This window comes from Pelmatolapia mariae, linkage group LG10_11 (assembly GCF_036321145.2).
Source record: "Pelmatolapia mariae isolate MD_Pm_ZW linkage group LG10_11, Pm_UMD_F_2, whole genome shotgun sequence".
Classification (NCBI taxonomy): Eukaryota; Metazoa; Chordata; class Actinopteri; order Cichliformes; family Cichlidae; genus Pelmatolapia; species Pelmatolapia mariae.
Genome location: NC_086236.1, coordinates 28,854,798 through 28,868,750, shown reverse-complemented (window position 1 = coordinate 28,868,750; position 13,953 = coordinate 28,854,798). Strand labels below are relative to the sequence as shown.

The 13,953-nt window shown below is 39.7% G+C and overlaps 1 protein-coding gene across 7 annotated transcripts in view; it reads right to left on the bottom strand.

The window, feature by feature from the left end:
• LOC134637312 (HMG box transcription factor BBX) overlaps window positions 1-12,922 on the bottom strand; it is a 35,629-nt gene extending 22,707 nt beyond the window's left edge. For 3 of the 7 annotated variants that reach the window (XM_063487705.1, XM_063487710.1, XM_063487711.1), the window contains exons 1-6: window positions 11,431-11,538; window positions 10,062-10,137; window positions 1,953-2,124; window positions 1,561-1,812; window positions 1,018-1,219; window positions 866-933 (exon numbers count right to left, since the gene is read on the bottom strand). In XM_063487705.1, coding sequence (XP_063343775.1) covers window positions 866-933; window positions 1,018-1,219; window positions 1,561-1,812; window positions 1,953-2,124; window positions 10,062-10,123 — 756 coding nt within the window. In that variant the 5' untranslated portion in view covers window positions 10,124-10,137; window positions 11,431-11,538. Of the gene's footprint in view, window positions 1-865; window positions 934-1,017; window positions 1,220-1,560; window positions 1,813-1,952; window positions 2,125-10,061; window positions 10,138-11,430; window positions 11,539-12,818 lie in introns of those variants that run through there. The other 4 variants (XM_063487706.1, XM_063487707.1, XM_063487709.1 and 1 more) reach the window with 4 other exon arrangements.
• Window positions 12,923-13,953: the final 1,031 nt, after the last annotated feature.

Here is a 13,953-nt window from a genome sequence, read left to right as displayed (position 1 = left end):
TGGGGGGGACTCCAGGCCGTAAGGGCCTGTGTCCTGCAGGTTTTAGACGTGTCCTTGATCCAACACAGTTGATTTAAATGGCTAAATTACCTCCTCAACATGTCTTGAAGTTCTCCAGAGGCCTGGTAATGAACTAATCGTTTGATTCAGGCATGTTGATCCAGGGTGACATCTAAAACCTACAGGACACCGGTCCTTGAGGCCTGGAGCTCCCCACCCCTGGTGTAAAATCACGTCACTAGTACTTCTTGATTATGTGATTGCTGAAAGAAGAAGCAGGATGAATTCCTAAGGGCAACTCTCTGCTGTCTTCCAAAAACGGATCGGACAGTGCAAAGGCAAATGAATAATGACCCAAAGCACACTACAAAAGTAACCCAAGGGTTTCTTAAGGAAAAAAATTGAATATTTTTCAATCTCCAAGTCAGTCAAGTAATTAGATTAGAGCATGTTTTTCCACGTGCTGAAGGCAGAAAGAACCACAAGCAGGCAGGAAATGTAGGCGACTGTAGTAAAGGCCTGGAAGGACATCTCAAGGGTTGAAGTACAGCATTTGGTGATATCCATGGATTCTGGGCTTCGTTGACTACAAAGGATTAAAAACAATCCTTATATTTAAAATTATGCTAGTTTGCCCAAGTAATTTCAAGTCTCTGAAAATGGGAGACTAATTATAAACTGGCTGTTTTCTGAAGAGTCAAGGCAAAACACTCGCACAATTTCTTGAATTGAAAAGTCTGCACTTACATTGATTGTTTGATTTAAAATCCACTGTGGTGGTGGACAGAGGCAAAACTGCAAAAAGTATGTCGCTGTCCAACAAGTTATGGACCTAACAGTATCTGTGGCTTATCGAGTGACCTACCTCTCTGTTTGTGAGGGCATGTTCCCCAGCTAGCAGCAACATGCTCAGGCCCCCCATCTTTGTAGGATCTAGTGAGGAATAGCATTAATTTACAAAACAGGCCAATATTTTATTATGTTACAGTATAATAAATAATGTTTAATAATACACACCTGCCATGGCAAAGTTCAACTGTGGCATACTTTCCGTTTTGGGCACTTTTTTGGCAGTGGAGTCCTTGGATGAGTTGCAAGGAAAGGACCAAACTTTTTTGCGGGGATTGCTGACTGGCTGACAGGAAGTGCTCTTAACTGGTTTGCTGGTGGTGGGACACCACTTGTAGCCTGGGTTTGCCTTCATAAAGGCATCCTTGTACTGGAAGAACATACAGAATGAATTTGGTTATAAGCAAACCCTATAAGCAATTAAATTTTTATTTAATTGATCATTTTTATACTTTAACAAAGTATTTCTATTTCACATTATAAACTGACAAGCAAAAAGGATGGGGGAAAAAAAACACCTTTATTTTTTACAAGCACTTCTTTAAGTACTACTGGCCTAGGATAGAGTACCACAGGAATGAGTCTTAAAATTCAGAAATTAGTTTTCATTATTGTATTTTTATTCAGAAGTGGCACCACTTTGTATAGGTGACCTTGCTGAACAAAACATGGAAATATCATGAACTTCAAAGAGTCATAAAGTAGCCTCACCTCCTTGGCCATGTCAGTGTATTTCTGTTTCTCTTTGGGTTCCAGGACAGCCCACCAGTCAGCCAGGATTTTGGTGGCCCCGCGATTGTCCAAGCGAGGATGTTCTTGCCGCACCAGGGAGCGGTGGCGTTTACAAAAGAGCAGAAAGGCATTCATTGGCCGGCGTGCCCGCTGTTCATTTGTGTCCTCCTCCACTTCCTCTGTTGTGACTTCACACTGTGAATGCCGTGTCTGGTTGCACAGCCCTGCCTGCTAATAAAAATTTAATAAATTCCTTTGATTCAATGTTGTACCATAGTTTCTGTCTGATTTATTTGTCATAATCTGAAATATTAGTTATTCAGTTGGGCAGAAGGTATTACACGAACAACCTGTAGTGGAAACCCACTAACCTTTACCAGCTCCTCTTCATCTTCTTCCTCCTCCTCCTCAGAGAAATCAAGAGCCTTTTTGGAGAGAAGTGGGTGCCACTGTAGGCATTTGCGCTTGGGGCGTTTGCCAGTGACCTCCCCTGCAACAGGTGGCTCCTTGCTCCTTCCTCCACCCTTCATTGTACTACTGCACCTAAAGCAAAAGAAAAGAAAAAACACATCAGAATGGGCACTATAAGTTTGTACAAAACACACAGTGAAAGCATCAAGCATGGAATCTGTGATACTTGCTGACAAAATAGATTTTACTGGAGTGTTATAATAATAAGATACTGTGAACAAGTAGGACAAAGGTTTACTTAAAGCTGGTGTCCCCGGACATGCAGTGCCAAGAAATAGTATTTGCCCCCTTTCTTATTTCTTTGTTTTTTGGCTATGCTTCACACTGCTGCATCCAATGCTTTGCGCTGTGCTTGGGGATGTTAAGCTGCTAAGCCATAGAAAACCATTTCATGAAGATCTCTATGCACTGTTCTTGAGCTGAAGGTCATATGAAGTTTGGAGGTCTGTAGTGAATGACTATGCAGAATGTTGTCAACCTATGTGTATGTGCCTCAGCCAGTGTTGGGTACTGTAATTAAATTACTTTTCCACTGAAAAAGCAGAGTAACTGATTACTGTTCATTTTTAGGTATTTTAATTACAGTTACTTGCAATGTACTTGTGTTAAATTGTAAAATAATTGAACTCGCTGAATATCATTATTTAATTTAATTAATTTATCTTCTAAAGGTAAAAGTAAACTCTGCCGCTATAACATCGATGTAGTGCAGGTGCACGTCATTTCGCGCCAGTTTACTGCATAGTTGTATCCTGAAGTGGAAGATGTCGGACTTGGCTGAAGCGAGTGGCTGTTTTATGAAATGGAAATATTCCTGTCACTTCACTTTTCTGAAACAAGCAGACAAGAACATTACAGTAATATGTAAGCTATGTCCTGGGGAGAAAAAACTATCGGCCGCTGTCAATAGCACGAGTAATCTACTGAAGCACCTGACACGGCAGCACAGACAACCCTTCTGAGTGATCCTTGTTCATCCTCCACTGATCATCATCCACTGATTTTACTTCAGCAGCACAGAAAGTGTCTGAAGGTGAGCTGAAAAAATGATTGCAGGCTACATCGTGGAAGAGATGCTACCGCTGCGTACTGTAGAGTCTCCGTCTTTTAGGTGCATATTAAACAAAATACCTGTGTGTGGCAAAAAAGCAGCACCACCCGATCAAAAAACGTTTTCTACTTACTTAGATAAGTGTTATGCTGACGTGGAAATGGAGCTTAAAGGGACATTCGAGAGTTTGGAATATATTTCCACGACTGCTGACATTTGGACCAGTCATAACAAAAGTTTCTCGGAATGACGGCATATTGGATTGATCCTTTTACTTTTGTACGAGGACATGCAGCGCTAGCATGTAAAAGAGTTCGAGGTAGACACACATATGATGTAATCGGCAATGAAATCGAGCAAGTACATTCGGCTTATGGACTGAACTCTAAAGTGACAGCCACCGTGACAGACAACGGGTCCAATTTTATCAAAGCTTTTAGAATGCTCCAAAAATCAGACTCTGATGAGGAATCCGAAGAAGATGAAGAGGTGACATTTACTGATGTTGAGCAGACCCTCTCCACAGAATCTGAAGGACAGTTTTCTCTCCCTCCACACTTAAGGTGTGCATCACACACACTGAACTTAATTTTTCATGATGTTGAGAAATGGCTTCAAGCAAATGAGGCAAAATTCATCTACAGAAGTGCAACTTCAAAGTGTTCTGCAATGTGGACAAAAGCAAACCATTCTTCTGTTGCTTCAGAGTTAGTAGATAATTTTTTCAAGAAAAAACTCATAGTGCCTGTTTCAACACGATGGAATTCATTTCACGACGCCCTGTCCAGGATCACTGACATTCCCCTTGCTGACTTAAATACTGTCTGTACTCAGTTTGGAATCAAATGCTTCACTGATCGGGAGTATCTGTTCCTAAAGGAGTATTGTATCGTGTTGAAGCCACTCACTGTTGCGCTAGACACATTGCAAGGAGAACAGAACTGCTATTTTGGAATCCTTCCTCCAACTCTGGAGATTCTAATGTCCAGGACACTGGCACTGCGGGACGAGCTTAAGCTGACAGCATCTGTCCCTGATGTCATTGTTAAGGTAATGTAATATACATACATATATACACATACATATATATATATATATATATATATACACACACACACACATATATATATATATATATATATATATATATATATATATATATATATATATATACATATATATATATATACATATATATATATATATGATACAAATTGCTAAATTTAAGCCTTACCCTAAAATACATTTTTGTTTTATTTATCATGCTCTTATGTGAAGTGTCTGAAGAAGTGTCTGATGTATTTTTGTCTCATAGGCGATCGAGGTGCACTTTTCCTAAATGATGGACAATAAAGAAGCTCTCCTGGCTGCAGTCACTTTACCTAAATTTAAGTTACGCTGGATCAGAGAAGAAGAGAAAAAAGACATGGTTAGGGCAATGCTTACTACAGAGTGCAGTGGGTTGTCTCTTGACGACCAACAACATGCTCAAGATCACAAGAACCCTGCTGACTCCACTGATGATTTTTTTTCATTTGAGGAGGACGACTGTACCTACTCTGCTGAAACAGAGGTGATGGAATATCTGAAATCTGCTGCGTCTGAGCTGGGTGTTCTTAGCCAGTTTCCCAGCATTAAGGCCATTTCACTGAGGTACAACAGAGCCACACCATCAAGCGTACCAGTCGAAAGGCTTTTTAGCCTCGGCAATCTTGTGCTTACACCCAGAAGGAACAGACTGTCAAGTGAACGCTTTGAGAGACTTACATTAATGAGATACAACAACTTTTTCAAAAACAAGATAGCTAAGTAGTACAAAAAGGTTTTTGGAAAACATATGAGTGCATACAGTATAATAATGATGGATTGCATTTATATAGCGCTTTTCGAGACCCTCAAAGCGCTTTACAATTCCACTATTCATTCACTCTCACATTCACACACTGGTGGAGGCAAGCTACAGTTGTAGCCACAGCTGCCCTGGGGGAGACTGACAGAAGCAAGGCTGCCTTTCGCGCCATCGGCCCCTCTGGCCAACACCAGTAGGCAGTAGGTGAAGTGTCTTGCCCAAGGACACAACGACCGAGACTGTCCGCGCCGGGGCTCGAACCGGCAACCTTCCAATTACAAGACGAACTGCCAACTCTTGAGCCACGATCGCCCCAGTATGCATAAAATATGGTGCTCATTGGTTTGAGGAAGTTTCAGAGGAATTCTGTTTGTTAACCAAAGGTCAGAGTTAACTTCACTTTGTTGAAACACATGACATGATTACATACATTATGTATGAATATGGTACTCATTGCTTTGAAAGTAAGTTTCATGTCTACAACTTGAAACATGTCATGTTTAACATTTCTTAAGTTAAGCTTTTTTGTTATTCAAATATGTTGCAGAAAAACATCTTTGTTATTCAGGAATTGTGTTTCTTACCTAAAGGAAGTTACATTTCTTACTAAAAAATTTATTATAGAATGTTTATTTATAGAATGTAATAAAGATGATTCAGAAAGCTAAAAGGTTAAACTATTTCATGTTGACTCGTATGGTTTTTTTTTAATGTATTTATTATTTAAAGAGTTTATAGGGATTTTAAGAAGTATGTAGTTAAATTACTTATTGAGTAATTAAGTTACTTTTCAGACACAGTAATTAGATAAGTATTTTAAATAAATATTGATTAAGTAATTAGTAATTAATTACTTTTTTAAAGTAACTTACCCAACACTGGCCTCAGCAACCGCTGACCTCGCTCTCTGATTTTACACGGTCTACCACTTCACGGCTGAGTTTCTGTTGTACCCAATCGCAGCCTCTTTATAGCACTAACAGTTGACTGTGTAATATTTAATAGCAAGGAAATTTCACAACTGGACTTGTTACACAGGTGGCATACTATCACAGTACCACACTGAAATTCACTGAGTTCCTGAGAGCGAAACATTCTTTCACAAATGTTTGTAAAAGCAGTCTGCATGCCTAGATGCTTGATTTTATACACCTCTGTGTGTTTGGTACACCGAAATTATTTCACCTGGAGGTACAAGTAAATTTCATTCCCCACTTGCCCTGTGAATCCTGCCTCTACTAGAGACCTGAGAGCTAGAGAGCACTGTGCAGTATCTTCGCTGTTCCTTCAATGTTACTCTTCTGTACAGAGATCTCAGATGTTGTTCCTTGGATAAACTGGAGCTACTCGCCCAGTCTAAGGTGTCCCTGTCCCAAGTGCTCAAATTACCACTAGGCCCCACTGTTGCCTTCATCCCACACATCTCTTAACTTCTCTTTTAGCCCTTGGCTTTTTTAAGCTTCTTGTGTTCCTTAGCTAACTGGCACAGATGTTCCTGTATACTATGCCACCTAATTGGTTATGGCATTCCATGTATGCCCTCTCTGCTAGCATCTTGAACCCTACTGGTATCTGAGGTCTGGTGTAGCAACATCTATGTATCTTGTGCTTAGAAGCTGTTCCTGTGCTGCCACTATTACTGCCTCTGTGTTGTCTTTCAGTCTATTTAGTGGTTGTGGCTAGCAGCCTCTCCATAATGTCCATTTGCCTGTGGGGCTACAAGGTACTTGTAGCTGACATGAATTTCTATAATCTTCCCTTTCTGCAACCCCCTCAGTTCTGACTACTTTTCCTCTCTTTGTTACCATCCAACTAAACTTCTCCATTTCGAATGGTATTCCAATGTCAGTGTCATTGCTGTAGATCTTAATGATATGAAACACTGAAACGGTGTCTCAGTCACTCTTGGTATACAGCTTTGATATTCCAGTGTCGTTGCTGTAGATCCTGGTGGTTTGGATCAGTGTACTGATGTTTCATTCACTCTTGGCATACAGCTTGATGTCATCCATGTAAAGAAGGTGCCTGATAATTGCTCCATTCCATAGTTGGTATCCGTAACCAGTCTTGTCAATGACCTAACTAAGGGGGGTTCAGGCCTAACCTTTGCTGCTCCTGTTTTTCCATCAGTCTCTCCAGTACTTGAGGCTGATCCACTATCCAAAAATGTTGTCTTCTTCTGTAAATTTATTTTTATGAATGATAATGGTAAGCGCTAAGCTTCCTGACAAACACATTACCTTTCTTGCAAGTAATAAAAGTAATAATAAAACTATATATTTGTATCAGTGAGATGAGTCACACATGACTGAGCTCATCTAGTCTTGTTTCTTTCATCTAAGAAATACTGTAAAAATCAAACCTTTACTGTTATCCAAGTATTTAGACGCCAAGAGCAGGAATGACGGCTGAACACTGAGAGTCCAATGATAAAGGGGACTGATAGTGAGTTTAGCACTGTGATATGTCCAGATCGAAAAGCATGTTACATATATTAGTAAAGATTTCCATATTATGAATCTGGGTCTTCATAGGGTCATAATAGAGACCCCACAGCACATTTCTTTTTCTTGTTGTTCAATTAAAATTAAGGGTTCACTGTATGGCTGATGTTCTGGACAGCTGTAATATTTATTTAATGTTCACATATTTAGGTTCCTGGAGTGGACTGTTTATACTGGGGTCTACTGCCTAAAGAAGAATCAAACAGTCGTAGCATGGATAGTGGCAGGATAGAAGTTATTTCATTTAGTGTAAATGGTCTGTTGAACCAGATAAAAAGTAGTAAAATTTTAAGAAAAATGAGGAAAGAAAAAGCACATATAGTTTATCTACAAGAGACCCACCTAAACTATAAGGAACAAGAGAAATGAAAAAGAATGGATTTTACAAATGTATTTTCATTTGTAAATCTTCTAGTTTTGGTGCAGTACCATGTGATATAATAATAGAGACCCTAATAAATAATTTTAAAACTTTTTCCATATTTAATATGACCTATAACCTGTACATTTCAACTGGAAAAAACATACACATCTTTTAGGGAAAAAATATAAAATGAAAAACATACAATGAGCTGGTTGCAAAAGTGTGCGTATCCTTAAAACAACACTTTGTTGACGCACCTTTTGATTTAACCACAGCAATCAGTCTTCTTGCGTACACACATGCCATCAACTAAAGACAGCCTGATTCACCACAAATAAAGTTCAGCTGTTCTAGTAAGATTTTTTCTGACATTTACTCAGTTGTTTGATACAGGAAAAGGCCATGGTTCACAGGGAATTCACAAAGCATCAAAGAGATCTAAAGGGATCTTAAGATAAGATAACCTTTATTAGTCCCACACGTGGGAAATTTGTTGAAGGTATCAGTAACGTGAACGATTCAGAAAAATGTTCATGGTGCCAGTTTAGCTCAGTGGGTGAGCAGACATCCAGGTGGCACCTGGCCAGAAAGTAGCGGCCTGAGACCAACCTGCAGCCCTTTGTTGCATGTCTTCCCTGCTTTCCTGTCTTTCTACACTGTCTCTATCCAAAAAAGGCTAAAATGCCAAAGGAAAATCCACAACATTGCATATATCATGGAACACAGTGAAGACAGTCAAAGTTAAAAGTGGAAAAAATATGGAAAAACAGTAATATTGCAAAGAACTGGACATCCCCAAAACTGATGAAACAACAAGACGAAAACTCATCATAGAGGCTGCTAAAAGAACTACAACAACACTGAAGGAGTTGCAGCTACAGTACTGGGAAGTGCTAGTTGTGTACTACATGTGACAGAAATTTCCTGTATTCTCCATATGTCTGGACTATGGGGTAGGTTTGCAAGATGGTAGCCTTTTCTAAAAAAAACAAAACAAAACAAAAAAAAAAAAAAAACAAAACAAAACATCTAAGCCAGGCTACAATTTGCAAAAAAATACTCAAAGTCTCCCAAAAGCATATAGTAAAATGTGTAATAGTATGATAAGACCATGGTTGAACTGGTTGTACGCTTGGCACAGACAATACTATCCATAACCAAAAGACCACCATACACATGGTGGCAGGGTCATGGTTTGGGGTTGCTTTTCTTCAGTTGGAAATGCAGCTTTAGTCAATTATGTACAGTTACAAACACCAGTCGCTTTTGGATCCAATGTTTTTGATGTCTGCTAGGAAGATGACAATGAAGAAGACTTTCAACTTTAAAGACAACAAAACTCAAGGATCCCACGAATGCAAAAACAACAAAAGAATGATTTCACCAGAAAAAAATAAAGTTTTGAAATGGTCCACCAGTACCCAGAGTCTGTGGGGCAACCTGAAGACATAAGAGATGACCTCACAATCCCAAAGATTTGGAGCATATTTGCAAGGAAGAGTGGGCAAATATTGCCAACTCGAGATTTGCCATGCTGATAGACTCTTACCAATAAGACTGAATGATGCGAATACAACATATCAGTTTAAGGGTGTGCAAAGTTATGTAACCATTTTTAAACATTTAAAAAAAAATTTTAAACAGATTTGTTTTTCAATTCAACTGAGCAGGTTATAGGTTACATTTAAACAGGAATGTGTACACTTTTTATATGTACTGTACCTCCTTGGGACCAATTTCTCTTAAAAAATTAAAAATGACAGTTTAATTATTTTTTTCATGTAACAATTTCAATGTCACCCTCTTATTCTAGTGCACTGCTGGTATTTGTAAATAAATATAATGACATCATAATCTCTGGTACAAATTCTAATTCGGAAGTTCTATTTCATTCAAGGGGAAGTGCACCCTTAGTTGTAGACTATTATGAAGAGCTACCAAGCGAAATTGTCGTTTTAATAAAATGGCACCCCTGTGCTCAGCGGTAGTTCTCTTACTACATTTTAATGTTTTACACACAAACCAGGCGAATTACTGAACATTATAAATTTATCCTCTCTGTTTATTTTCACTTGCTGATGTTTAATTTTTCCACATGTTTGCACTTCTGGATGTGTATCAAACATAGGGCAAATTAAATTACCATTCAATGAATGAATGATATAATGACTGTGAACCACAGTTAGACTAGATGCCAGCAGTTGCTTTTATGAATGTTGTGTGGAAAACAGGAATACTTACTGAAGAAAATTATAGAAATGCTGTATGAGTGATGAAGATGAATCTGTCACAGCCTTTGTCATGCAATGACGATGACCTATAAAACACAAGACACCGCTCTCAGTGATGTTTTACACTTCCATCTCTGCAATGATTCCGCAACACCATGAGCTTGATTGAGTGAAAAAATGTATGCAAAACAACTTTAACAGCGCATTAGTGAGTAAACATTGCATAGCACGAGACACCACCGGCGTCAAAATATCGAGGGGCATTGTCTCATTTCAATGAATTCGCCCTTGTAGCCAGAACAAGACATGTAGGCCAAAACCCTTTGACCACCGGGTTCATTTCATCTAACTGCCCCGAATTAAGGAGGCACAGTTGCAGTGACTATTTTGCTACGCAGTGGTCTCAGGTAAATCTGCAGATGCCTGATCGGACTATCTGTGTTGAGGGTACCGATGTACTGTGTCGAGCCTCGTGAACGCCACAAAATATGCGAGCTGCGTGAATAAACGACCCGTTCGTCCATTTAACACGCTTCTACCACTAAGCACACATTTGTTTTAAAATCTGCGTGCAAAATGTCGACGTAAGCCTTGACAAGACAGACAAGCAAAATGCGAGTCCATCTTGCTTTGGTTTAGAGGAGGAAAAAACCCAAGTACGGTACAGTAGTGGGGATATTTCACTCCTGTCAAACTCCCCGACAATGTCGCCGAAAATGCCTCCCACACCAAGAAGGAAAACAATCTCTCTGGTTAATTAAAGTGGGAATTTTTTGACAGGGCACATGCATCTGTGGTCAGTGTTTTGCACAGCAGTAGTTCTATTTCCTCACACTGTTACTAGGAATAAAAGTAGCTAGTTAGCTTGCTAGCTGTGCTAACTAGACGAGGTACGCTTTTAATGTGCAATAGTTTCCAATACTGTAAAAAGGTATCGAGCAGCTGTTACCAAAGACACCGACACAAACTGGATTTCACGTATTTGTGCTGTTTCAACTGTTCCTTTACATACAACGCAGGTCTGTGGCCATGTATTTGATGCGGATAGGAGGAGGAGGCGGCGGGGGCATACCACCTCACCGTGAAACAGTTGCCATTTATTTTACACGGCGATTTGAAACAGAACTGAGGAAATATCTGGCAGCACCCTAACCGTGACAACACTGTATGCTTTCTAACAATGGTAAGCAATGAGATGTGGACGAGGGAAAAACATGAAAAGGACAAGCCAGCAGGCGGACATCATGTCCAAACAGCGATTAGAACAATTTTCGGTGTGAGTGACTGAGAGGCTGACAAAACAGCGACTGCTTTTTCACGTAAAAAACATAGAACCACACGTTCTCTGTCATGACCACTCCCTTAACGTCTGAACATACCTCCGGTATCCTGCTCAAGTACCGAAGGGGGCTCTCATCACTGGCGCCGTCCACCTTTTTAACTTATTGACACATCATAACAGTTCTGCACTGGCTGTACGAAAGCAAGCGAGGTCAAGTCGATTCAAAGAACACCAACAGAAACAGGAAGTGGTGTTATTTACCATTAAAATAAAACTTCACATATTTCAGCAAAAATATATAAATCTTCACTCCAGGTACTTGACAAAGTCTCGAAAACATTTCATATTTATTTAGATTATCTAAGACTTCCAGCTTTGACGTGTGATCCATGCTCTTCTGGACAGGATGCGCACAGATCAAGGACCAGGGTTGTAAAAATTTTCTGCAAGAATCTGCCAAAAGTCTGGGATAATGTTGTAATAGTTCATATAAAATAATTAGTTTGAATTAATTATGGAAATGCTGTATGAGTGATGAAGATGAATCTGCCACAGTGTATAAAATACACTGTTCTCAGTCATTTTTTTTTACACTGCAACAATTCTGCAACAACATTAGCTTGATTGGGGAAAAATGTATGTAAATGACATTTAACAGCGCATTAGGGAGTAACAAGCCCCACAAGTGAGCACAAGGCCCCACTAATTAGCTTTTAATTTATACACACACACACACAGAGTATATATTGCCAAATACGTTCTTGTCATAGGAATTATTAACTTCTTCAGTTTTACTTGTGACCCATTAATAAACAAAAACTTTCCATTTTGCCCTAGGACTTAACAACACCCATCTTTCTCTAAAATAATAATTTAAACACTATCCTCCCCTTGTCTTGCGAACAGCAATTTTATGTTATAAAAATATAAAACACTACCGTCAATTGAAAGCTTTTATTTCATAACACAAACCGGATGTCGACCTTGTTATTCTCTATAACTTTATTGTGGTACAGAAACGCAGGACTTAACCAGATGATGAATGCTACTGTCGGCGAAGGCGACACATTAAACTGCTTCAACCCACCATAATAACACCGTTATGCGTTCAATCTGGGAAAAACACACACTTTTTCAGTCACTCAATGTAACAGAAATCACTTTCGTTTTCCTCGAGGTGGGAGAAAATTCATATCTCATCTATTCCCTCCCCTCCCCCGGTTTCCGAAGTGCTCATTCACAGACTGGCCTGTACTCGCCAACACCATCTTTCACTTAACTTTATATCTTTGAGCTCAGCCTGGGTGTCAAAGGTCACCGAAAAGCTGCGGTTGCACGTAAAAACACCGATAACTACGTACTTACCGCTGTTCCAATCAATATCGTCCGAGTGCCTACTTGTTATAAGCTTCCTGGGCGTTTGTGCGTGATAACTGATTCAAAAATGTTCTATTGATATATACCAGCGGGGTTAAAGATACGTACCTGTCAAAAGCACCACATGACACAGCTAGTCAGCTGCATGATTCTTCTTTAACAGCTTTAGCCGAGAAACTATCAACAGTTTTACAGAATTCTGTACGGACCGAAAAGAGCCACCCCGTCATGCAATTCCGTACGTGAATGGACACCGTTTTTGATTGACGGGTTGTCTTCGCCAATTAGAATCGTTGTTATATTGTAGCGTTTAGAGACTGTGCAAAGTCCTCAAGATTAATATGGATAAAATTACTCATAAACAATGCAAAATATCGTTAATATCGTCACACTGAGTTTCTGTAGTATTCATAAGAGGAAGCGCACTGCTCTGTGGTGTTTTATTCTTCATTTTGTGGAAATGTAGAGAAAACATTTAGATACGTTGTGTGTGTGTGGCAAAGATAATAAAGGATGACTGATGTTACAGTAAGGGGACAAATTAGAGAGAGAAAACCCCTCAACCTTTAACCTTCCAAACACACACATGCACACGCGCGCGCGCACACGCACACACACACACACACGCACACACACGCACACACACACACACAGAGACAGGGGTTATTATTGTAATAAACAAAGTTGTGACATGTCAGAAAACCAAAAATGAGACACTGTCACACAAGTTAAGATCAGAAACCCTATTTTACAACCCAGACTTTAAAATGAGGACTTCTCAAATCAAATCAAATCAAATCACTTTTATTGTCACATCACATTACTGCAGCACATGTGAGTGAAATTCTTGTGTGCAAGCTTCATAAGCAACAGTGGTGTGCAAAATCCAAGAAACCTATTGTGCAAAAGGAATGGCATATATGTACAATATGGAGTGCATAAATGTCTGGTAAGTGAAAGTGAGGTGTTTATGAAGTGTTCAGCCGTCTGTTGACCTGATGGAAAAAGATGTCCCTCAGTCTGCTGGTTTGGGACCGGATACTGCAGTACCTTCTGCCTGACGGAAGTAGTTTGAACAGTTTATGGCTGGGGTGACTGGAGTCTTTAATGATCCTTCCCGCTTTCCTCAGGCACCACTTCTTGTAGACCTCATGAAGGGAGGGAAGCTCACCTCCAGTTATCCATTCAGAACACCGCACCACTCTCTGGAGAGCTTTGCGGTTATAGGCTGCTGCCATACCAG